Here is a 26,759-nt window from a genome sequence, read left to right as displayed (position 1 = left end):
TTTTTTTCGAATGTAGGGTTTTGTTGGTAATATGTGTTGTTTCTTGTTTACAGGAGGAATGATATAGTACTTGTATGTATGTTTTAAATGCCCTCTCCTAATGTAGGGTTACTGTTTGTTGGTATGTATTGTTTTGTCTTCATGTGGGGACTATGGATGAAATTTAGCATTCTTGCTAATTCCGGTGTATTTACATTGCATTTATGTAGTGTTCATTAATATGCATTGTCTAAATAAACAAATAAAGTAAAGTAAAGAAAGGCATTGCTCATCATGAGGGTGAACCTGCATTCACACCACAGAAAGCCATTGCTCATCATGAGGGTGAAGCTGCATTCACACCACAGAAACAAACACACAGTCTAAGCTCATAGGAACTCATTCTGTACTCCTCCAGTCCACCACGGCTGTTGTTGATTGACAGTCACTCTGTGGCAAGGGTCTTCAACAGGGGGTCCGGGACCCCTAGGGGGTCCTCAGAGTTACTACAGGGTGTCCTCCAAATCTTTGTGTGATAGAAGCTTTTTTTCCTCCTTTTTTATATTAACCACTTGAACCCTAGCGTCCATATTCTGATAACTTTAGCCAAAAATAGCCGATCTGAAAGCTCACAACGCCTCGCAGCGCTATTTTTGGTAAAGAGCTTTGGTGTAGAGGAGAAAAAGAGCAGACTAAGTACAGCGTGAAAGGCCAAATGTATTATTGACGGTTCAAGTGGTTAAATATCTGAAAACACAAATTGACATGAATCCAAAATACACTGATGATTGTGCCGTCAAATGATGAAACTATATGGAATCTATGGGTTGTGGGGGTCCCTGCTTCATCTCTCTCTCAACTAAGGGGTCCTTAGCCTTAGAACGTTGAAGACCCCTCCTCTGTGGGATCACTTCCCTGTCATTCCTCACAGCCACACCTACACCTAGCCTCGTAGATGGGAGGAGTCAGTTTACAAGGCTAACCTACACCTGCTACACACAGAGCAGTGCTACTTTCATGTCATAAGCCGCTTTCCAATCCGAAGGGTTCAAACACTTTGAAGTGCGCATTTCAAGGGCTATGACATCACTGGTCACAGATCTACAAGCTCACAATGCGTCGCAACGCAACGCATTGTAAGCTTGTAGATTGCTATTTGGCCCAGTGACGTCATAGCCCTTTAAATGCGCACCTCAAAGTGTGAACCCTTCGGATTGGAAAGCGGCTATAGGGTCTGCTTGCTGGTGCCTGCTATATTTGCTTCAACGTACAATGGCCTCGTGCTGGGACAAAAAAGCTAACCTACAAGTCCACACCACGTTATGTCAGCGGTGCGTTGTGGGCTTGCAGATCGACTGGGGCGGAGCTAACTCAACTAAATGTTGTGGTCATAGACAGACGAGTGAAGAGAGCAGGCAGTGAGTCTGGAGTGAAACCAGTGAGTGACAGAGAGCAGCAGAGAACAGAGAAGCTGCTTAGAGCTCCTTTACATTACAGACGGACAAATATTACATTACATTTTCACTGTTGTCATAATTATTACAGTTTCTTAAATGTTTCTTTCAAGAGAAGCTCATGGAGGGAACTTTAAGGAAGAGAGGAGAGCAGTCTTTTCCTGCCTCTCCTCTGTCTGCAGCTGAAACAACGGTGTCGGGTGTCACTAACATACACAGAGCAAAACGTATAACTGTCTTTCTCTGTGTGCAGTCAGTGTGCATGCCCTGGCCACACACTCAATTATTATTAGATACAATTATTATATATATTATTTTAACATTTTGACAGTTGTCCTTTTTACAACTAGACACAAAGAGTCTGCTTTGTTCCCTATGGAGACACAAAGAGCCTGCTTTGTTCCCTATGGAGACACAAAGAGCCTGCTTTGTTCCCTATGGAGACACAAAGAGCCTGCTTTGTTCCCTATGGAGACACAAAGAGCCTGCTTTGTTCTCTATGGAGACAGAAAGAGCCTGCTTTGTTCCCTATGGAGAAACAAAGAGCCTGCTTTGTTCTCTATGGAGACACAAAGAGCCTGCTTTGTTCCCTATGGAGACACAAAGAGCCTGCTTTGTTCCCTATGGAGACACAAAGAGCCTGCTTTGTTCCCTATGGAGACACAAAGAGTGCTTTGTTCCCTATGGAGACACAAAGAGCCTGCTTTGTTCCCTATGGAGACACAAATAACCTGCTTTGTTCCCTATTGAGACACAAAGAGCCTGCTTTGTTCCCTATGGAGACACAAAGAGCCTGCTTTGTTCCCTATGGAGACACAAGGAGTCTGCAAAGAGTCTGCTTTGTTCCCTATAGAGACACAAAGAGCCTGCAAAGAGTCTGCTTTGTTCCCTATAGAGACACAAAGAGCCTGCAAAGAGTCTGCTTTGTTCCCTATAGAGACACAAAGAGTCTGCTTTGTTCCCTATAGAGACACAAAGAGCCTGCAAAGAGTCTGGTTTGTTCCCTATAGAGACACAAAGAGCCTCCTCAAATTATTGTCGCTGGAATGCGATAAAAACAAACAAAGACAAATGTCCATGAATTCATTCTCCATGGGGTGAGTAATGGATAGGAAAAAACACAATTCTGGGGATGAAAAATCCATTTAACACGGTAGTGATTAAAATCACTTACCCTGCAACAATCTTTACGCCTTGGACTCCATTTTGTTTTGCCAAGTAAAACGGATCAGACTCTTCAGGTGAATCAAACTAAATGGAGTCCAGTCTCTTCAGGTGAATCAAACTAAATGGAGTCCAGACTCTTCAGGTGAATCAAACTAAATGGAGTCCAGACTCTTCAGGTGAATCAAACTAAATGGAGTCCAGTCCCTTCAGGTGAATCAAACTAAATGGAGTCCAGTCCCTTCAGGTGAATCAAACTAAATGGAGTCCAGTCTCTTCAGGTGAATCAAACTAAATGGAGTCCAGTCCCTTCAGGTGAATCAAACTAAATGGAGTCCAGTCTCTTCAGGTGAACGTGAATCAACTCACTAACAGCTGTGTGTTGTTCTCAATCCTAGAGGACGGACTGCCCTGCCCCCATTATGAAACAATGTGGTACATTGACCTGCAGCCATATCACATGCACGCACGCACGCACGCACGCACGCACGCGCACACACACACACACACACACACACACACACACACACACACACACACACACACACACACACACACACACACACACACACACACACACACACACACACACACACACACACACACACACACACACACACACACACACACACACACGGTCAATGTTTAACCATATTGTGTGACTGGTAAGATAAGACACCATGCTTGTTCTCTCTCAGTGATATATGGGTAGAAACAGAGCCAACCTGCAAAGCAAGTTTCAGGGTTCCATTCCAAGCCCCGCTATGTGTCACCATGTCTATGAATTATCTGACCCTCTAACTGTGATAGAGGTCACCTGGGTGGAGCTAAATATTTCCCCAGCAGGATCAACTAGATCTAATCATAATGAATGGGTGGGGGGTGTCTACATTTCAATGTTTTAAAGACAAATTCTTATACAGAATAATGGAGTGTTGGTCTGAATGAATCAGTCAGTTCAGAAAAAGCTGGTCCCATCCTATTTTACAGTACACTTTAAGACATAATAAGACAGAATATATATAATCTTTATTCAGGAAACACACAGGGGGTCCATATCAAAAACACCAATGACAACAACAGCAACAATACATTATACAAAAATACATAAAATACATAAAAGGCACATAACTACCATATGCTGTCAGTGCGCAACAAAAAGGCTTCTGCGCCAATGGCGCCACAGACTTGAGCTATACCTAAGAGAGCTTTTAGTAGGGTCCGTTAGTTTCATTAGAATGTCATTCTCAGATTCATTCAACCGACACATGAATCTGTACATCAAGTTTCTTAGAAGGGCTTTAAAAGTAGGTAACTGCAGGCTAACAAATAATTGGCTGGCGCTGTGCCATCTAGGCACACGCAATAACAGCCGCAGAGCATCATTGTAGGCTACATTCAGTCGCTTTAAGGATTTAGCCATGTACCTGCCCCACAGGTGAGCAGTGTATAAGGGTAAAGCCATAATAAGAAATAATGTGGTGGTAATTAGAGCTAATATATTTTATTAGACAGAAACAAAGACAGAATAGTAGAAAGAGCAAATACATTCTCTGGCACCGGCACCTGCCGCGGAACTGCAGCGACAGACACTGCCACACGACTGGCAGTTCGACCAGCAGTCGCACTGCATCACCGGCGATAGGACCAGCATTCCCGCCGCACGGACCAGCAGGTCCCGTAGAGGTAAACTTCCCGTCCGTGTGGTGGTGGCTGCAGCGGCTGTTACCAGCGATGCCGGTCCTACCTACCGTTCCGTGCGGCAGCCGCCGGTCCTACTGCCGGGACTGCTTTATTATCTTATAAAATAATATTAGTTCTAATTACCAACACATTATTTCTTATAATGGCTTTATTCTGTCTTATTATGTCTTATTATGTCTTAATGTGTACTGTAGAATAGGATGGGATCAAAAGGTATGGCAACATGACTGGTGTCTTGCACACGCGTGAAGCACCAGTCATGTTGCCATACCTTAGCAACAGGTATGATACATTTTTTCCCCTGTTTCTACGGTTTCTTGGGCTGGATATGGCAGCCTGGAACGGTTGTTCAAGTGCAGCTATACAGGAGTGTATAAAACAGAACAGACGATACGGTATGTCTTTAAACTAAACAGGAGTTTCTCCACTTTGACGAAATCAGGAGAGAAAGACAAACACAAGTGTGTGCTGTAACGTAACACCATCCCCACCCTGTGTGTGTGTGTGTGTGTGTGTGTGTGTGTGTGTGTGTGTGTGTGTGTGTGTGTGTGTGTGTGTGTGTGTGTGTGTATCCAAGGTGCTTTGCAGAGATTGTGCATTACATTACCATTCACACACTGACACACATTCATTACATTCACACACACACACACACACACACACACACACACACACACACACACACACACACACACACACACACACACACACACACACACACACACACACACACACACACACACACCTTCTAAACGTCCTCAAGTGCTCTTGGCATGGTGCCAGACTGCACCCATCTCTCTCTGTGAGTCAAACCAGTCCAACAGCAACAGACCAGAGACAAACACACAGAAAGACAGGACCAAACACACAGAAAGACAGGACCAAACACACAGAGACAAACACACAGAAAGACAAGACCAAACACACAGAGACAAACACACAGAAAGACAGGACCAAACACACAGAGACAAACACACAGAAACACAGGACCAAACACAACTCTCTCTAAGGCCTCCCATGCATGACATGGATTCTTGTATGAAAACATTTTACTGCAAAAGTGGTGAAATTGATATAAAGTCATAAGCTAAACCCAAATTAAAAAGGGTGATCACTGATCACTGGCAGAAGAGTGAGAAAATCCTAGTCCACTCACATCTACAGTTTATACAAATGACATCCTGTAAGATGAGGGATGTCCTTTAAGCCTTGGTTCTCTAACCTTTTCATGCCAAGGACCCCTAAATGTATGTTTGGCCGAGGACCCCCATCTGAAAATGATTTTGAACAGGGACCCCTGGAAGAGAGCATTTGTGTTAAACACTTTTCACAATTATTCTAAATATTCTAAACATTTTTGATATGTTTTTTTTTTTTCAAATATTTTCAAACATGTACTGTACAAGCTGTGAGCTTGTAGCTCATGTTATTTTTGAATAGGCAACCTACCAATGGATAAAGTGGTTCAAATGATTATGATGCTATGTTGACTACTTTTCCTGGGGACCCCCTGGAACCCCCCCAAGGACCCCTGGGGGTCCCCAAACCTCACTTTGAGAACCAATGGCTTAGAACATCATTTTATGCCAAATACAGAGCCACAATAATTGTAACCTATTGTATACTTCGTCACAAATAGCAGATGTACAAGCTCACAGCACATCAAAAGCATGTACATGTGCTATGTATGTGCTTTTTGTATTTTGAAGAACAAAAAAAAAACATGCACAAACAGGCAAACTAAAAATAATGTTTTTTTGCTACATGATGGTGCACTGAGATGCCACCCTGTGGCCACATTGGGTAACTACACTTCACTGATCACAACAATAATCAGTCAATGATGAAAGTCATGCAAACACCAACACACTGACTGAACTGAGACGGTTGGTTCTGGAGAATGAATAAATGGAAACACATGGACCTGTAAGGGTCCATTTAGAACCCACTGGAGGAACCCTGGGGGTCCCTGGTGTTGTAAGCTTGTAGATCGGCTATTTTTGGCAGAGAGGTTTGTAGAGGGAAAAGAAGAGCAGACTAAAGTATTTGACGGTTCAAGTGGTTAAATGTCTGAAACACATTACTCCAACTAAGGGGTCCCTTGCCTGAAAACATTGAAGACTCCCATGTGGATTAAACCAGGAACAGTGACTTAGATTCATTCCTCATGGATCTACTGGATCTACATGTGGATTAAAACCCTAACTCTAAGGGGCGGCATAGCTCAGGGGAAGAGAAACCGTTATTAGAGCATGAAGGGTTCCCGAAGGGTTCTCAGTTCGAATCTGGGCTCCCCCTGAGTTAATGTTGAAGAGTCCTTGAGCAAGACCCCTAACTGCTCCCAGTGAGCAGGTTGGTGCCTTGCATGGTTTCCTCCGCCACCGGTGTGAATGTGTGTTTGAATGGGTGAATGTAATGCACAATCTATGTAAAGCGCCTTGGATAAGAGCGCTATATGAATGCACCATTTACCATTTAACCCTAAACAGAGGCAGAACTTGTGTGATTCTAAACAAAACATTTACCTGACACCACTTGTCAGCAGGGTTGATGCGGTTCAGCACAGCCAATGAGAAAGCCGCGTTTTTTCCCCTAACCAGACTATGATTGGATGATCAGATTCTGACGTCTAGAAGTAAAATAAATGGACACATAGAGAAGAGAACATGTCAAAGTTAAAGCCTAAATTATACACTGTAGTTTGACCTGTCATTTGTCACCAATAAATCATTTTCAAGCTAACAACACTTTGCAATGTGAAACATTAAATTAAAGCTTAATACAGTATCTGATAAAGTGTGTAGTGAGTTATTGTAGAGTATTAGTGCTCTAGTTTAGGGGTCTTCAACAGGGGGTCCGGGACCCCTAGGGGGTCCTCAGAGTACAGGGGGTCCTCCAAATCTTTGTGTGACAGAAACTCCTTTTTTATCCTTTTTTATATTAACCACTTGAACCATAGTGCCCATATTCTTTTAGCCGAAAATAGCAGATCTACAAGCTCACAACACCTCGCAGTGAGCTTGTAGATCTGCTATTTTTTTTTTTTTGTTAACAAGGTTTGGTGTAGAGGGGAAAAAGAGCAGACTAAGTACAGAGTGAAAGGTCAAGTTTATTAAGTATTGAAGGTTCAAGTGGTTAAATATCTGAAAACACAAATTGACATGAATCCAAAATACACTGATGATTGTGCTGTCAAACAATGAAACTATGGAATCTATGAACAGATTGTGGGGGTCCCTGCTTCATCTCTCTCTCAACTAAGGGGTCCTTGGCCTGAAAACGTTGAAGACCCCTGGTTCTAGCCCACACAGTCTGTAAGTAAGTTTATTACTAAGTTTATTATTACTAATAATCTATATTTTACCTATTGCTGACTGTGCATACCATATGTTATCATAGACTTGGCTAAATCTGGCAACACTGTGATTACCTGCATTACACCTGCAGCCCACTAGGGGGAGAAGGGAACATATAGAAAGTGAGCGTAAGGCGGAGTTTCGCTCCAGATGACGTATTTCCCGTCGCCATCCTCGAGGGACGTCACTTATAATAATAATAATAATAAGTGCACTACAACGTTTACACAACCTCCATGACGATCCTATTACTGTATGTATTGAGATAGATTGTTGTAGGCTACAACAGTTATCATCAAAATAAACCATATCAAAGTGTGCGGGACATTTCTCTCTCAAAATAACAACTTTTCTAGTGTTATTTCTTATCCTGGTAAAGATCATGTGTCTGTCCCTTGTTCAGCCATGTCAGATATATTTTCTCTTTAAACAAAACCGTTTGCTCAATCTCATTGTAGGCTATATCCTATAGGCCTAATATATTCAATAGATATATTTTTATGACAGATTTACTGGCCTCAACCTCCCGTGTAATATGTATTAGCCTAGACACTTCAGTCAACTCTGCCACTTTACGCAGATCATCTGAGAGAGAACATTGTGGTCAAGCAAGGATCACTTTGTATTGAGAGAGAGAGAGAGGTGCGCTTTCTCTAATTATCCAACAGAAGAGAGAGAGAGAGAGAGAGAGAGAGAGAGAGAGAGAGAGAGAGAGAGAGAGAGAGAGAGACATGCTCAAGCCTATAATATATTAAATAGAAATATATGTGTTATGCCAAATTACAAAACCAAAGACGAGTGGCCCCGTAAATGGTCTTGTCCATTTCCGTCCCGTTCTGATTCCTTTTTTTTTTTTTTTTTTTGAGACTTGTGACATTGTCCTGAAATCCGTTTATTTCCGAGGTTCAGAGAGACCCGAGCATTTAGCTTATTATTAGGCTATTAAAAGTCCATGCGTGCCTCTGCCTTTCATGTGGTGAGGTCTACTCAATCTAACATACTGTCTGCAGCTGTGTGAACTGATTGACAGGCACTGTCAGAAGTCAGAGCGGTGTAAACTTTATCATAAATGTAGACTATTGTCAATGCTGCTGGTTGGTTGCCTAGGAATCTATAATATTAACATTGAAACAAAAGCCAGGGAGAAAGGAATGCTTTTAGGCTATTTTCTATCTACAGAGGTAAGTAAGTCATTTTCCGTTTAGAGAGAGAAATGGTCGAGTGAGCTTCACTTTGTATTGTAAGACGGGACCTGTGTTGCATTGCCGATTAAAATATAATCTCTTTAGGCCTAAGCCTATTTATTAAATCACAATCGAATGTTGTTTACTTGCATAATGGGGACACTTTTTTTTAAATTGTAGGCTATTTTATATGTAGTCACTGGAAAATGTTTCAACATCTGATCTCTCAGTACTGTTGCTTCTTTTTTTTTTTTTTTTTTTTTTTTTACTGGTCCCCCTCGGCAATGGCGCTGGTTTTGTAGGCCGATGACTCCAAATCGGCCTACAAAACGTCATACGCACGTTCCCTATACTGAATGAAGCAGTCTTGATTTTTTATTTAAAAATAAACCTACTGTATTCCTGTGTGTGTGTGTGTGTGTGTGTGTGTGTGTGTGTGTGTGTGTGTGTGTGTGTGTGTGTGTGTGTGTGTGTGTGTGTGTGTGTGTGTGTGTTCACATGTTGTGTTCAGATCAGCTATTATTAACAATGAGGCCAGTGAGTGTGGACAGTACAAAAACTATTTTTGGAAGAAATACATCAACAAATGGAATCAAATCTTACAAGTTACAATGTGGTCATTTATCCATCCATCCATCCATCCATCCATCCATCCATCCATCCATCTGATCTCACATTCATACACTGATGTCAGAGGAAACCATGCTTGGCACCAACCTGCTCACCAGGAGCAGTTAGGGGTTCAGAGTCTTGCTCAAGGACTCTTCAACACTAACCCTGGGGGAGCAAAGGATCGAACATCCGGCCACTCTACCCCTGAGCCACTGCTAAAAGGATAACACAAAAAGAACCCAGGGGGCTTGTTTCCACTGTGGTATATTGTACTCAATTCATCAATAATAGCCAGGCCTACATAATAGAAACAATACATACATACATGGAAATCTATGACAAAACATAAGCCTATGTGTAATATTAAATGAAATAAACTGTGGTATAATTTGTATATTAATATTAGTTTGTTGTTTTTGTATAGACAGAAATGCAATAATGTCTGTATTGTGTCTGTTATTGTATAGGCCTATAAACACAAGTATTATGTCTGTTGTTATGTCTGGCAGTTGTTGACTCACTGCTCTGACGGTCACCAGAACCCTGCAGATGTGGTGTCGGTGTGCCCCCTTGTGGACAAACTGTCACATTACAATACATATAGCCTGTATTACATGTTTTACATCATTTGAAATGGAATAGCCTGAATTTAAACCCTAAACACTATCCCAGCCTGTGTAAACAGACAGACAGACAGACAGACAGACAGACAGACAGACAGACAGACAGACAGACAGACAGACAGACATGTATGCATGCACATATTCTGTAATGTAAACCACTGTGATTTGTATAGGCTGTATGTTAGGCCTTGGTCCAGGAACCATGCAGGAAGGGTTGGTAATTATGAAAACGTAAGACTTAAGGCCCATTCCCACTGGGCCAGATAACAGATAAACAATCTCTTATTTCTCCATTCAAGTGGATGGTAAGATACTGATAAAACCATTGCACCAGCTGCTAACCCTAACGCTATAACTTGGGGGGGTGCGAGACCCCGGCTCAGAAAAGATATGGTTTGCCGGGGGCGCGCAACCCAAGACCACGGCAACACTGTTTGGAAGTGAAATATTCCTATAATGCTTTCCCAGCAAACATTTTGAGGTATATTAGACGTCTAATATGTGTTGTGAGGTGTTGTGATTATGATAATATTTTCACGTCAGTTCAAACCAGTGGTTCCCAAACGTTTTAGATCGAGAGCCAAGCATTATTATTTATTTTTTACAATTAATCAAATTTTTCTATGGGATATGTACTGGAGTTGTGACCCATAAAAACCCAAAACTGGGTTAAATTATTTAAAACACGTTTACTTAACACTATAGCTTTGGATATGTTGGGACATCTGGTCACCCTTATTCACATAGAATATGATTATACTTCAGGATGCTTTATAATAAAATAAACAAATATTGACTATTTTATAAAAAAATCATAGTAGGGTTCATAGAGCATCATCATTAACGTCATAATGCATTTATTAAGTACACACATGATTAGACATAATGAGCTTAACCTGAGGATTTAAAGTATACCACTATTAAGAAAACTGCAAAGATTCAGGGGTTCATATAAACATTTTATTTTATAAAAATAAAAAAGATTTTCACATCAAAGGGGAATATAGTCTGATAAAATATTTGGATAAAATAATTTGTTCTTACAGACTGGCAGATCATATCTGATTTCAGACTTACATTATTCAGATAGAAGTTGGAGTGGTTTTACGATTGAGACACCGCCACCACTGAAGTATAAGGGAGAACTGAGTACTGCAGCTGCCAATGCAATCCTTATGAGCGACACCCCATTTGGGACACCATATACATAGAGTGACATATAAACTGCATGAGTATACAAGCTACATTTACACATTGGTATTGCTGGATTCAGTAGAACCACACGTTTCACAGAGTCACTGCAAAGTAAACAAAGCATTTTACATAGATTTTAATTTCCGCCTATTGTAGGTATGTGTTGAAATGACTTTGTGATGCTTGTGAATCAGCTATTTTCAAGTCAGTGTTGATCTTGTCAGCAAATTATTATGTAGTCGTAGTCAGTCTTTTGAATACAATTCCATTTAGTTTTAGTCATATTTTTGTCATCTGATTTTATTTTAGTTTTAGTCGACTAAAATGTTATTTGGCGGCCATGATGGCATGCCTGATTTTATACTTGGTTGTGTGCTGAAAATAGCAGATCTACAAGCTCACAACCTGTCGCGCTGCGTCACGTTGTGAGCTTGTAGATCGTCTATTTTCAGAGAGCAACACCCGAGCGCAACCAAACATAAAATGACTTGTCTTTTAGTTCTACTGGATCTCTTCTCCACTAATAGTCCCTCCCTGACATTTTACGAAATTGACAATTCTATATTTAGTCTTAGTTTTAGTCATCATAGCTCAGTGTTTGTTTAGCTTTTATTTAGTCAGTGAAAAAAGGAAGTCGACAGACATTTTTCATCATATTTTTAGTCGGTGAAATCAACACAACTTTAAGTACATTTTGATGCCAATACTTTTGCACTTTTACTTGGAATTCTGGACTTTTACTTTTATCAGAGTATTTCTATGTTGCAGTATTGACTGTACTGTAGACATATAAAATATAAATATATACATAAACTATGTTGCTGTCGCCTGGAAACCTTGGATGTCCAAAATGCTTCCTGTGTTCAAACACACATCCATAACAACCATATTGGTTGATGTCAACTCATCAGAGACATTATCTGTCCTCACAAAGACACACTGAGGAGGAGGAGGAGTCAAGCCTAAACCCAGGGTAGAGTGGTTCAGTGAATGAGGACTGGAAGGTGTAAATGTGTTTCAGTGAGTCAGACGACACCTCATAGAAGGACAGAGTCCCGGCAGCATGGTCTACATACACTGCTACTCTGTTGGAGCCAGAGGAAACAACAGGGAGGTGAGTGTTCCTACTATTGTGAGAGACCCAGTAAAAGCCTCCGCCTCCCCAACAGTCCAGACTCCAGGACAGATCATTGTCCCCAAGTCCATTAGGACCCTCTCCTCTCCTGCTGATTCCTCTGTAAGCCACTCCTATCCTAACCTCTCCACTCGTCTCTACCTCCCAGTAACAGCGTCCAGTCAGACCTTCTGTACACAGAACCTGTCTACACTTATCATCAAATCTGTCCTGATGATCAGGGTATGACTGAAGCTCCTCCCTCACTGGCCGAGTCACCTTCCTGTTGTTCTCAGACAGACAGAGTGTTCTGCTCGCTGTGTTTGGATCCAGAGTGAGACGATGGAAGTCTGATGAGAGAACAAGGCAGGAAACAGGAAAAATATGTAATATTGAAAAAGTATTAAAATATTCACAGAGAGAGAGAGAGAGAGAGAGAGAGAGAGAGAGAGAGAGAGAGAGAGAGAGAGAGAGAGAGAGATTGGTTTACAGTAACTGAGTACACAATAAGTTAATGTTGTGTAGTTAAGGTACTAATACCTGAGTATTTGTATTATTGGATACTTGTGACTTTCACTACATTTCAAAGACACATATTGTACTTTTAACTCCACTACATTTGTAGGAAGAGAAAACATTTATTTATTATGAATTATTATGCCCTATGTGTTTTTTTTTTTAGCAAAAATAGCTTGTAGATCGGCTATTCTTATTATGATTGATAGGCTATTAGTATTGATTTTGTCAACTAAAACTATGACGAAATGTTTTTGTTGACTTTTTTCACTGTGGAAAACTAAATAAAAACTAAAAACACATTTAAGATAATATGACTAAAACTAAGACTAAATTTACTGACAATGTTGTAAAAATAAATAAAACTAGACTAAAATGGGGGGCAGACCTCTATTCAGAAACACCCCTACTTAGTTACGGCCTTTTTCACAAGCTGCAGTGGCGGGGTTCTGCCGGTAGGTGGCGGGGTTCTGCCGGTAGGTGGCGGGGTTCTGCCGGTAGGTGGCGGGGGTCCGCCGGTAGGTGGCGGGGGTCCACAGGTAGGTGGCGGGGGTCCACAGGTAGGTGGCGGGGGTCCACAGGTAGGTGGCGGGGGTCTATCGGTAGGTGGCGGGGGTCCACAGGTAGGTGGCGGGGGTCTATCGGTAGGTGGCGGGGGTCCACAGGTAGGTGGCGGGGGTCTATCGGTAGGTGGCGGGGGTCCACAGGTAGGTGGCGGGGGTCTACCGGTAGGTGGCGTGAGCACTTTTGCAAACGTTCTGGAGCACCAGGAGTCGGTGGTCCCCGGGAATTCCCTGTGAGCAGCCCCGTTGGGGTGGTCATTTCGTATTTTTTGCACTTTTTGTCAGTGGCACCAGGGGGTCCCTGGGGGTTGTGGTTTGGCAGGCAAGGAGTGTGTGTGCAAAGTTTGGCATGGATAGGGGCAACGGTGGCAGAGATATGAGTAGGGAAAAAGTGTGACGTGACGTGACGTGACGTGACGTGACGTGACTTGACGTGACGTGCCGTGACAGACAGACAGACAGACTGACTGACGAACGGACTGACTGACAGGCGGTGGAGGTTTTGATAATAACTACAACCTGACGGTCGCAACAAGCTCACAACACGTCACACATGAGGCCAGTGGTGGAATAACTATTCAAATGTTTTACTTACCAGTAAGACTCCCTAATCGGGAGATAAGCGACCATCACGTCGCATACACAAACTTTAGAAGGCAATGGTAGCCAATCAGGAGGGAATATGGGAAATGGGACAGATCCATGTTGATGACATGACTTTAGAGATACTGTGTACCGCTTTGTGTGATTTTAGGCCAAAATCTGTAGGAGCAGTGTCCAAAAATGAGTTTTGCTAAAATCGGCCTGATGGTGGCGCTAGAAGAGGGCCATGTGAGAAATCAGGGCTGGAGGTTGTGGTTTGCCATCCAAGAGTGTGTGTGCAGTGTTTGGCATTGATAGGGCCAACGGTGGCAGAGATAAGAATAGAGCCAAAAGTGTGACGTGACGTGTGACTTGACAGACGGACAGACAGACAGCTGGTGGAGCTTTTCATAGTAACTTGCGACCTGACGGTTGTAATTAAGTAAACGTAGTAATAACACAGTAAAAAAATAAAAGGCTGGTATTAAGAATTTTACTTGAGTAAAAGTACAAAAGTAATGGAATCAAAATATACTCAACAAAATGTCATTATACCAACAAAGTAAGAGCGCTACTGTTTTTCATTTTTCTTTCACAAATAGCATATCTACAAGCTCACAGCACACTGAGATGCAACGCGTTGTGAGCTTGCAAATCTGCTATTTGTTTGAAAAGCCACGTTATAGGCTTTTTAGGTTCTGTGTGTATTTTATTAATAATTTAAATCTGAAAAGTAACTATCAACTAACCCTGTCAAATAATTGTAGTGGAGTAAAAAGTACAATATTTGCCTCAGAAAGTATGGAGTATAAGTATAGGCTACAAAGTATTGAAGAAATGAAACAACCTGGTAAAGTACAAGTACCTCACTAATACCTGAGGACTGTGAGGAGGCTCTGTCTTAATAAACATTTATGTTTGTGCATAAAAGCTGGTCTGATCCTCTAAACTGTATGTTTTCAGGTCAAGGTTCATAATAGCATGTTTCTGTTCAGTGCCACTTGCATAATACTGTACCAATTGCACATAAGATGGTGTCGTTATCACTTTATTAAGGAATATGAGCTTGTTCAAAACAGGGCCTAAAAGTCTCCATTTCCAGGCTTATTTGCATCTTGTTCCAGTCATGGTCTGTAGCCAACTGAAAGGAGGAGTGACCCAGAGACAGTGGCCCTCATTTATCAATGGAGTGTAAAAAACAGTTTTTTCCCCAACTTTTGCGAAGGCCAAGTTCAAGTGGCATTTACGAACACGTCCTAAACAGACACACCTGGAGTACATTTGATCTCAGCCTTGATAAATGCGTAGGCTGAAATTTAAATAACACGCCTTAAATATTCTTGAAACGCCCAACGTTACGGACAGAACAAGTGGAATACGTCCTAACAACGAAAGGAAAGCTAATAAACTTCCCTTCATGTCCGCATCCCACACAAACCACACACACACACACACACACACACACACACACACACACACACACACACACACACACACACACACACACACACACACACACACACACACACACACACACACACACACACACACACACACACACACACAACTAGGCTTGGAACAGCAGCATTTTGGTTTACACAGCAGTCTTGGACAGTGGGAATGTGGGATTAACCAACGGTACAATCTCCAGCAGTAACTGAGTACACAATAAGTTAATGTTGTGTAGTTAAGGTACTAATACCTGAGTATTTGTATTACTGGATACTTGTGACTTTCACTACATTTCAAAGACACATATTGTACTTTTAACTCCACTACATTTGTAGGAAGAGAAAACATTTATTTATTATGAATTATTATGCCCTGTTTTTAAGTAAAAATTGCTTGTAAGAACGTCTATTTTCATTATGATTGATAGGCTATTAGTGTTGATTTTGTCTAAACTAAAACTATGACGAAAAATGTTCGTCAACTTTTTTCACTGTGGAAAACTAAATAAAAACTAAACACACATTTAAGATAATATGGCTAAAACTAAGACTAAATTTACTGACAATTTTGTAAAAATAAATAAAAGTAGACTAAAATGTTAGGGAGGGACTAGTGGAGACGAGATCCAGTAGACCTAAAAGACAAGTCATTTTATGTTTGGTTCAGCTCGGGTGTTGTGCTCTGAAAATAGCAGATCTACCAGTAAGACTCCCTAATGGGGAGATAATTGACCGTCAGGTCACATGTATACACCAGGGGCCGTGGAGTGGAGCAGTAGCTTGTAGATCGGCTACCTTAGACTATTTTCCCATATGTTTTTCCAAGCGGCGTGGGGGTCTGCGGGGTCCGCCTGGGTACCCCCTAGATGCCGGCCCCGTTTCTCGCTGGGGGCCCGAGTTACGGCCTTTTTAGCGGGCTGCAGTGGCGGGGGTCCACAGCTAGGTGGTGGGGGTCCACAGGTAGGTGGCGGGGGTCCGCCGGTAGGTGGCGGGGCCTGCCGGTAGGTGGCGGGGCCTGCCGGTAGGTGGCGGGGTCTACAGGTAGGTGGCGGGGGTCCACGGGTAGGTGGGGGGGTCTACAGGTAGGTGGTGGGGGTCTACAGGTAGGTGGCGGGGGTCTACAGGTAGGTGGGGGGGTCTACAGGTAGGTGGTGGGGGTCTACAGGTAGGTGGCGGGGGTCTACAGGTAGGTGGGGGGGTCTACAGGTAGGTGGCGGGAGTCTACAGGTAGGTGGTGGGGGTCTACAGGTAGGTGGTGGGGGTCTACAGGTAGGTGGTGGGGGTCTACAGGTAGGTGGTGGGGTCTACAGGTAGGTGGCGGGGGTCTACAGGTAGGTGGCGGGGGTCTACAGGTAGGTGGGGGGGTCTACAGGTAGGTGGTGGGGGTCTACAGGTAGGTGGGGGTCTACAGGTAGGTGGTGGGGGTCTACAGGTAGGTGGGGGGTCTACAGGTAGGTGGGGGGGTCTACAGGTAGGTGGGGGGGGTCTACAGGTAGGTGGGGGGTCTACAGGTAGGTGGCGGGTGTCTACAAGTAGGTGGGGGGGTCTACAGGTAGGTGGTGGGGGTCTACAGGTAGGTGGGGGTCTACAGGTAGGTGGTGGGGGTCTACAGGTAGGTGGTGGGGGTCTACAGGTAGGTGGGGGGGGTCTACAGGTAGGTGGTGGGGGTCTACAGGTAGGTGGGGGGGTCTACAGGTAGGTGGGGGGGTCTACAGGTAGGTGGTGGGGGTCTACAGGTAGGTGGGGGGGGTCTACAGGTAGGTGGCGGGGGTCTACAGGTAGGTGGGGGGGTCTACAGGTAGGTGGTGGGGGTCTACAGGTAGGTGGTGGGGGTCTACAGGTAGGTGGGGGGGGTCTACAGGTAGGTGGTGGGGGTCTACAGGTAGGTGGGGGTCTACAGGTAGGTGGGGGGGGTCTACAGGTAGGTGGGGGTCTACAGGTAGGTGGCGGCGGACGGCCCCGACTTTACGGCCAGAACAAGTGGAATACGTCCTAACAACAACAGGGCTCGGGCTGAATTTTTAAGCTCAAACACACACTCTCACACTCACACACACACACACACACACACACACACACACACACACACACACACACACACACACACACACACAACTAGGCTTGGAACAGCAGCATTTTGGTTTACACAGCAGTCTTTGACAGTGGGAATGTGGGATTAACCAACGGTACAATCTTTGACAAGGAGGCTATAGCACTGCAGCCGACATGAATGACACAAGTCACTGCCATGAATACTTTGGGATATTAATTTAAACCATACCCGTGCGCGTTCATTTGGTTACAAGCAATAATTCCCCATGGCCATGATCTCACAGGCTCGCCACATTAATGACAGATATCCTGGAAACTAAAGGTCATCTGAATGCAGTGGTTGCAGAATGAATGAGGCTCTAAGCATTGATGGATGAAGGCTGGCTGGTGTTGAGTGATCTCCAGGTGGCATAAATAAATCCACGGCGCCCACGGGGAAGATGGTGCGCTGTGGGCACAGGTGGAGCGTCGGGTTTCATCATTAACTCCAGCATGTACAGTAGCTACTGTATACATTGAGAGACCCCACGGTTATGTTTGGGCACGTTTGAGTGCTTAAACTATAGCAATCATGTACCGGTATTCCGCACTGGCTGGCCATCTCCCCGGTGGGCCGTGGACCCTCAAATAAATCATCCACAGTGTGCACTGGGCTGGGCACAGCCAGGTTTGGACCTTCAGGTTTTATCCTTAATAAAGGATTCACGTCACTATAAATTGGAGGCTCACAGTTCCCGAAAATGCTCTCGCATGCGTTCGTATCTATGGTTGTTCTGAGCCAGATCTGCAATAGACTGTTAGTGTTAAAGCACTTAATGTAGATTGCTTCCATATCGCTAGATTTTGATTGCTTGTCATTGTAACTTGGAAATAAAATCAGCGTACATGTCCATGATGTAGCTGGTTATATATTTTTATAAAATGTTATATTTTCACAGGATTATTTATTAGTGTATTAGATATGCATTTCCGAGTGAATACATGTGTCCATTGTCTGTCAGATAGTTAGACAATGCTGCCCTGCATGTCTACAATGGAATAAGAGGTGTAAGATGAATCCTACACCACCTCTGAACTTGATGTGAGATTTGATCCCGCCCTACACCAACGTCAAAGTCACATTGAAATGATAAATGCAGAGACTTGCCTAAATGTCGGTGTACGCCAACATTTTGATCTGCACCACGTTGATAAATGAGGGCCAGTGTGTTTGAGGGACATTAAGCAGAATGTGTGTTAGAAGGAGGGTTGAACATTGCAGAAGGTGTCAGGTAGAGGGAGTGTTTGTGTTTTGTAAACAAGCATCAGCTGGTGTGAAGGACCAGGCCAAGAGCAGAGAAACCTCCTGCATTCACTGGAAGCTCTACTGAAGAGCTTTCAGGACAGCATCCAGGGAGGGAGGGGCCAACAGAGGATAAAACGCTGTATACAAATACAGACAGACAGACAGACAGACAGACAGACAGACAGACAGACAGACAGACAGACAGACAGACAGACAGACAGACAAATACTCACATCTTGAAAGGAGTTGAGGATTAGGATTAGAATTCCAGAATTCTCCTCCATGTTTCACTCTGTAGGAAGTAGAACAACAATGCATCAATGTCTGACTGCCTAACACAACGTCTCCACTACCTGACAGTGTACAGTGTTTCTGCTACTAGTGAAATTACATGAATTTGCTAAAATTGTGGGAACTTGCAAAAGAAAAATATGTGTTTTGATTAAAAAAAGTTGATGTAAAGCTGACACCCTTTTCTTACTAGGCTACTGTGGTATAACTTTATGAACGAAGTACTCTGTTACAAGTAGCAGTCCAGAATTCAAAATTTACTTGAGTAAAAGTACAAAAGTATTGGCATCAAAATCTACTTAAAATACTAAAAGTAAAAGTCCAAAATGTTTGAAAATAGCAGATCTACAAGTTCACAACGCGTCACGCGATGTGAGCTTGTAGATCTGCTATTTTCAAATAGCCTCTGTATAAAATAGGGCTAAAGTGGTTCATGTATGTTTTAACATATTTAATTTAGATCAGCAAAGTAACTAGTAACGTTTTAGTATTGGAATTTGGAACTACAAATACCTCAAAACTGTACAGTACAGTACAGTACAGTACTTAAGTAAAAGTACTTAGTTACTTTACACCACTGGAAAAATGCAGGGTTAATTAAATCATGCAAGCCCAGCTTATTGTGCGTATTTTGCCTGTATATTTTACTGCAACAGATTACACACATAAACATGAATCTTCAGCAGGTGTATGACTGTATAAATGGGGTGGGAGGAGGGGATTGTTGGGGCAGACTAGCACAATAGACGTTATGCCATTGGAACATGAAACAAGGGAATCACTGCACTAACCAACATGGACACAGTCCAAGTCTACTCACTGCAGAGACTCCAGTCCAGAGAAGTTCTTCAGTCCAGACACCGGCAACACGTTGAAGTTCAAGTCTAATTCTCTCAAATGAGAAGGATTAGATCTGAGAGCTGAGGCCAGAACTTCACAGCTTCTCTCTGACAACCAGCAGTTCATCAGTCTAAATGAGAAATAAAACACACAATGTCTAAGTCTAAATCACAGTGTTGTGAAGCTGAACTAGAGAAGGGAGCGCTTGATTTTCTCTCAAATCCTGCCGTTTACTCATTAATTATTTGAAAACTTTAGTAACCATTTACTTCAGATCTGATTTAGATTATTGCAATATACATAAACCAGCTATTTTATCACCTATTATACACTTTTTTACTTCGACAAATTTTGAAAACATAAAAAGGGGGCATTTTGCATATTGAGTATTGGGTAATAAAGTGTATTTATTACTTTTACTAGTAACAGAGCTGCATTGTGGTATTGCCACTTACACTGACAGACAGACAGTCTTTGAATGGTTTGAGTTTATTTAGTGAACATGTACACACTGTAGTTACTGTACCTCCTCATTATCCCAGTCAATGTGTGTTACTATGATATTAACCTTATTCATACTCTTCAATAGGGATGGGTATCGTTCACCTTTGAATCGATACGATACCTTTTTCGATACCTGGGAATCGATACGATACCATTTTCGATACTTTTTATTTAAGTTTAACTGCTCTACCACAGCAGAGGTGATGATGATGATCACACAGTGTGGCGGAGCAGAGAGTATAGACGTTGGATAATCATCATTATAATAAACATCATAGGCTATTGTCGGCTATTTTCCACAGTAACAAGTGTAGCCTACTAAAGCAGTCATTAAACTCTCAGTAGCCCAACTGTTACAGATGCGACCGGCCAGGGGTACGTTCCAGAGTATCGAAACGAGGTATCGTTCGTTTTTACGTGAACCGATACCCGATAGTATCGACGTCATGCAATCGATACCATTAAAAGTATCGCAGACGATACCCATCCCTACTCTTCAATTAAAGTCTCACCACAGTATTCATATTATAATCACATGATAAATCACTGATGGAAATAATGACTGTAAATTAATCTTACAGTAGAGTCTCCAGTCTACAATGAGGACTTTTCAGTGCAGCACAGAGTAGATCCAGGTCCAGGTGGTTGGAACTTAAGTCCAGGTGTCTCAGATGAGATGGATTAGAACTGAGAGCTGAAGACACAACTTCCATGTGTTCCTTCTGGAGGAGACTACCAAAGCCAACAAGTCTGTAAATAGAGGTGGTCAATCAGACCCCCCACACACACACACACACACACACACACACACACACACACACACACACACACACACACACACACACACACACACACACACACACACACACACACACACACACACACACACACACACACACACGTCAAGTCCATTTATTTATAAAGCAGATTTAAAAACAACCAGGTTGACCAAAGTGCTGTACATCATGAGAACGCAGTAAAAACAAATACAATACAAAGCAAAAACAATAGAAACATTTGTAAACATTTAAAACCTTGTAAGAACAGCTATAAAAACAAAACATTTAAGATATAAAACAATGACAGATAAAAGGCACAGGGAGGGAGGGGTCTAGGGCTCAAATGCTAGGGTGAAGAGGTGTGTTTTAAGTGGGATGGAAGGCTGTTCCAGAGAGCTGGGCCAGCCACAGAAAAAGCTCTGTCACCCTTTAGCCTTAGATTGGCCGTTGTAACTTTGAGGGTGTGTGTGTGTGTGTGTGTGTGTGTGTGTGTGTGTGTGAGTGTGTATGTGTGTTTGTGCGCGTGCGTGCGTGCGTGTGCGTGCGTGCGTATCACTGTTGATTTAACTATTATGTTTTAGTTGTAGGGTAGTGGTGTGAAGGTACAGGACATTGTTTCTGTTCTAAGTTTTCTATTCACATGACTACTAACCGAGCCTTTCTGCTGTTCCTCACAGCTGGGATGAGTCTGCGTCGGTCCCACTGGTCTGTGTTGTATTTGTCCAGGTCCAACTCCTCCAGAACATCCTCTGACATCTGCAGCATGTGGGCCAGAGCTGAACACTGGGTTGGAGACAGTGTTGTCTTTGATCTGTCCCCTGACTTCAGGTACTGTTGGATCTCCTGATGCACTGAGTGGTCGTTCATCTCCATCAAACAGTGAAAGATGTTGATACATCTGTCAGGAGAGGCATTGGGATCATTCATCTCCTTCAGGTTGTTGATGGCTCTCTGGATGCTCTCTGGACTGTACTGTGTCTGAACCAGTAGACCTCCTAACAGACTCTGGTTGGACGGCAGTGAGAGACCATGAAGGAAGCGGAGAAACAGGTCCAGGTGACCATTCTTACTCTCTATGGCTTTACGGTTGGCTGCGTCCAGGAAGTCCTCCAAAGAACTGACACCGTCTCCCAGGAATGTCTTCAGGACGTCCATGTTCTTCTGTGTGAAACAGTGGAACAGGTAGACTGCAGCCAGAAACTCCTGGATGATCAGATGAACAAAGCAGTAGACTGCTCTCTGGAAGAGCACGCCCTCTCTTTTGAAGATCTCTGTGCACACTCCTGAGTACAGCGAGGCGTCTTTCACATCCAGACCACACTCTTCCAGGTCTTCTTGGTAGAACATGATGCTGCCTTTCTCCAGATGTTCAAACGCCAGCCTGCCCAGCTTCAGAAGAACCTCCCTGTCCTTCACCATGATCTTCTTTTGATTCTCTCTCTCTTTTCTGTTTCTTTTCTTGTTTCTTTTTTTCCCCTGATGAGGCTCATCATACTTCAGCTCCTTCCTCTTTGTCTGGACCAACAGGAAGTGGCAGCACATGGCAGTCAGGGTCGTGGGCAGCTGTCCTGTCTCGTCTGTCTTCATCATGTCCTCCAGAACGGTAGCGCTGATCCAACAGAAGACTGGGATGTGACACATGATGTGGAGGCTCTTTGACGTCTTCATGTGTGAGATGATTCTGCTGGCCAGCTCCTCATCACTGAATCTCTTCCTGAAGTACTCCTCCTTCTGGGGATCTGTGAACCCTCGTACTTCTGTCACCAGGTCAACATATGCAGGAGGGATCTGATTGGCTGCTGCAGGTCTGGTGGTTATCCAGATGAGAGCCAATGGGAGCAGATTCCCCCCGATGAGGTTTGTCAACAGCCCATCCACTGAGGATGTCACTGTGACATCAGAGATGAGGTAATTGTTGAAGTTGAAGGACAACCTGCTTTCATCCAAACCATCAAAGATGAAGCCAACCTTCCAGACAGCGAGCTGCTCTGCCGTGACATTCTTCAACGTTGGATGGAAAACATGGATCAGTGAGAGAAGACTGTGCTGCTCATCTCTGACCAAGTTCAGCTCCCGGAATGAGAAGGGAACCAGGAGAATGACATCTTGATTTTCCAAACCCTTTGCCCAGTCCAGAGCGACCTTACGCACAGAGAAGGTTTTTCCAATGCCAGCGACTCCCTTGGTCAGAACTCTTCTGATTGGTGTCTCTCTACCAAGGAGGAGGGGCTTAAAGATGTCACAGCAGTTGATTGGTTGGTCATGGAGGGTGTTCTTCTTGGAGAGCGTCTCAAGCTGGTAGAACTCATGTTGGTTATTAACCCCTTCACTCTCTCCCACTGTGATGTAGAGCGCTGTGAAGATGCTGCTGAGGGAGGGCACTTCAGTGACGTCTGTCACACGATCCAGACTGTTCAAAGTGATCTTATAAACCTTTAAATCCTCCTGCACACTGACACCTGCTATGAGAAGACAATGAAGACATTTTAAACATTCAGTTGAATTTATAACTTTACATCCTACAGATGTGTATGCACAATATTAATTTAACCACTTAAATCCCAGCATTCGTATTCTAGGGAAAACCTTGACAGAACATAGAAGATCTACAAACTTACAAGCTGGTCTGTAAGCTTGTAGATCTGCTATTTTCACCTAAAATGTTTAGAGTGTTGAGTGAAAACCGAAAATACACAAAACAACACATAGGGTTTAAGAAAAAGAGGCAAAAGAAACAACAGTGGATCACTGGTTTTCATACAGAGTTGATACATGTTTAGCATCGAAATTTAAACATGGATACTGATGATGACATTGTGTCTGGTCTTACTCTGTCCAATGCTGGTTTGACTGGGTGTCTTCAGTCCAGGTGTGGTCTGACTGGATGTCTTCAGTCCAGGTGTGGTCTGAATGGGTGTGCCGATCTGCATTCTACAAACACAAATTAATTACATTATTCAGTGAAATCGAGAACATGAACCTATCATATCCATTATTATTATCTACAAACTCACATTGCAGTGTGGTGTGAGCTTGGAGGCTATTGCCTAGTCTATATTTGCTGTGTGTGGCTGTATGTGGCTGTGTGCATGTGTCTGTGTGTCGTGTTGACATTGCGTTGGTGTGTGTGTGTGTGTGTGTGTGTGCGTGTGCGTGTGCGTGTGCGTGTGCGTGTGCGTGTGCGTGTGTGTGTGTGTGTGTGTAAAGGCTCAGTGCAAATGTGATGACATGTTTCCAATAAAGGATGCTGATAGTTAATGTCTTGTGTCCATAATGTTTGTACAGAACCAGACTGGGAACAGAACCCATGTAAATGACATGTGACACCATGACTGTCCAACATGACATGAGAATAAGTAGAACAGAAAGCATACTGTATCTCCCACCAGGCCTGGTTGGCTACAGTGTCAGTCTTTGAACAATGGTTGAAGACTCATAGTGTGAAGTCAACTTGGAAAATCCCAGCTGGAAATGAAGGGGTTAACAAGTGGAGTGTGAGTGACAGCTGTCTGAATCCCTTCCCAAAGCGTTACCTGACAAATCAGCGTTTTGCACGTCACCGCACCAGAGGACAGAAAGAAGAAGGGAAGAATCCTTCAGTAACCTCCATTACAAACAAAGCAGACAGCGTGTCCAGCAGCAGCGACGTTGCGCTGGAAAAGATGAATGAAGCAGCACTGGTGCAGCCATAAAAAGCCTGGAGAAACGGCCGGTGAGAGACGGACTGTTGTGTTTAACGATCGTAAAACTCTTGCACAACCGTTTGTAGCGCACGTTGGAACGTGCGGTCTAGTTCATGGACAATTGTTTGTTGTTTGATGTTTAGAAGCTAAAGTAACATGATTGTTTGACTGTTGTTTGAAAACAAATGGGATTTATTTAGTTGATCTGTAGATTGATAGAAACAGTCTGTATACTGCTAAAGTTAATTCTATTTTACTTTATTTATCTATTCATATTACATTTCAATTGAGACTGAATATAATTAAAACAATTAAAAGTGAATTCATGAAAAGGCACTGAGAGATTAAAAAAGGTATTTACAAGTGTCTGAGAAATTAAAAACAGTATTTACAAGACTGTTTAAAAGCATATATGAAGAGCATGTATATTTATTTGCATTTCCTATTTCATCTGCATTGTATTTACTGTAGTCATTTCTTATTTTCTTTAAAGGTTTTTCACCTTACAACTTATTTACCCACAATACCTACCTACTGCTCACCTGCTAAACCTGCAAACTAAAGTAAAGAAGAGTAAAAGAAGGAAAACGGTGTGGTCATTGTATGAGTGGAACCCAGTTAAACCTCCTATGGTCTGTACCAATCCCTTTCAAGCAGGGAAGCTGCACAAATACTAAATAGCATGACACGTAGAGTTGTTGTTGCTGCGTGTGTGCTCTGTAAGCAGCCACGGAACGGCGAAGATTATCCATTAACATTTTGCATCCAAGTTTACTCAGATGTAGGCCATCTGCAATGAAAAGGGATGGGCGATCCCAGAATAGTAAAAAGTTATTTATATAGTGAAAGTTAGTATAGTGGCAGCTCGTTTGGAGCCAGTAATGCAGCGACATCACACGGCTGAGGCGGAGATCTCCGTGGTTCAGCGTGGCCAATGGTCCAGAGATGTGGACAGATAATCCACGGCCACTCAGGAGGATGAAGATCTTTTTAAAGTTTGACCTACATTCCTCTGAGAAATGGTCATTGGTTACAACATGGAGAAGGATGCTTGTAGTGGTGGGCGGGAGAGAGGCGAGAATGTCAGGGAGTTTGATGAGGATATCATTAGTGGTTGCACCTGGGAAGCAGCAGATTTTTGCATTGAGGAATTGGATGTGTTTCATGATCGAGTCCCCGATGATAGCCATGGAGGGAGTAAACAAGGGAAGCAGAGTGGGCCTGGGAGGACGCAAAGCGGGAGAGACAGTTGTTCGGGTACTGCTGTCCTGCGTCTGGGAATGAGCAGCCGCCTGGACAGCTGTGGCCGGCAGAGCCATGCTAGCCATGGGGCCAGGAGGGGCCACTGGATTTTGGGAGGGGGAGCCCCTGGAGTGACGGGCAACGGCTGTACGTAGGAGCTTGCTACGGATGGAAGTCGAACCAGGGGCCAGTGGGGAGTTTTTGTGGACATGTAGAGGAGGGGGTTGAGACTTTTTCTTAATATTGGAGGATTTTATGGGTGAGAGGGTAAGAGGAGGCTTTCCCCGTCCCCTACCCCGGCCGTTCAGCCTCCACGATGGAACCGGAGTAGAGCTAGCCGGGGGAGGGGACATGGGCAGATGTGCAGCAGTCTCCGGTACCCCAAGACCAACAGCCAACCGACGCTCTGGGATCGTATCGTCCAGTGCGGCCACTCGGGCCTCAGCGTGGCAGCTAGATACAGTATTTCCCGGTCCGGGGACGTCCAAGCATGCCGGGAGGGTGTCATCGTACGCCAACGGCACCGCTGGGTGAACTCCGGGCTTGGAGGCATCCGACGGCGGTCCAGTGTGGAGCATTGACACCAT

General features: G+C 43.5%; 1 protein-coding gene across 1 annotated transcript; it reads right to left on the bottom strand.

The window, feature by feature from the left end:
• Positions 1-291: 291 nt before the first annotated feature.
• On the bottom strand, positions 292-26,759 carry LOC308289737 (protein NLRC3-like; the record flags this gene model as incomplete). Its single annotated transcript, XM_080731490.1, has 5 exons — positions 292-330; positions 21,923-22,669; positions 22,865-23,459; positions 24,078-24,178; positions 25,827-26,759. The coding sequence occupies 5 exons, from the start codon at positions 26,757-26,759 to the stop codon at positions 292-294; spliced, it is 2,415 nt and encodes an 804-aa protein (XP_080587616.1).

This window comes from Nannobrachium achirus (assembly GCF_963921795.1).
Source record: "Nannobrachium achirus genome assembly, chromosome: 1".
Classification (NCBI taxonomy): domain Eukaryota; kingdom Metazoa; phylum Chordata; class Actinopteri; order Myctophiformes; family Myctophidae; genus Nannobrachium; species Nannobrachium achirus.
Note: the sequence above shows the minus strand (reverse complement) of the source record. Positions and strands in the feature narration are given on the sequence as shown.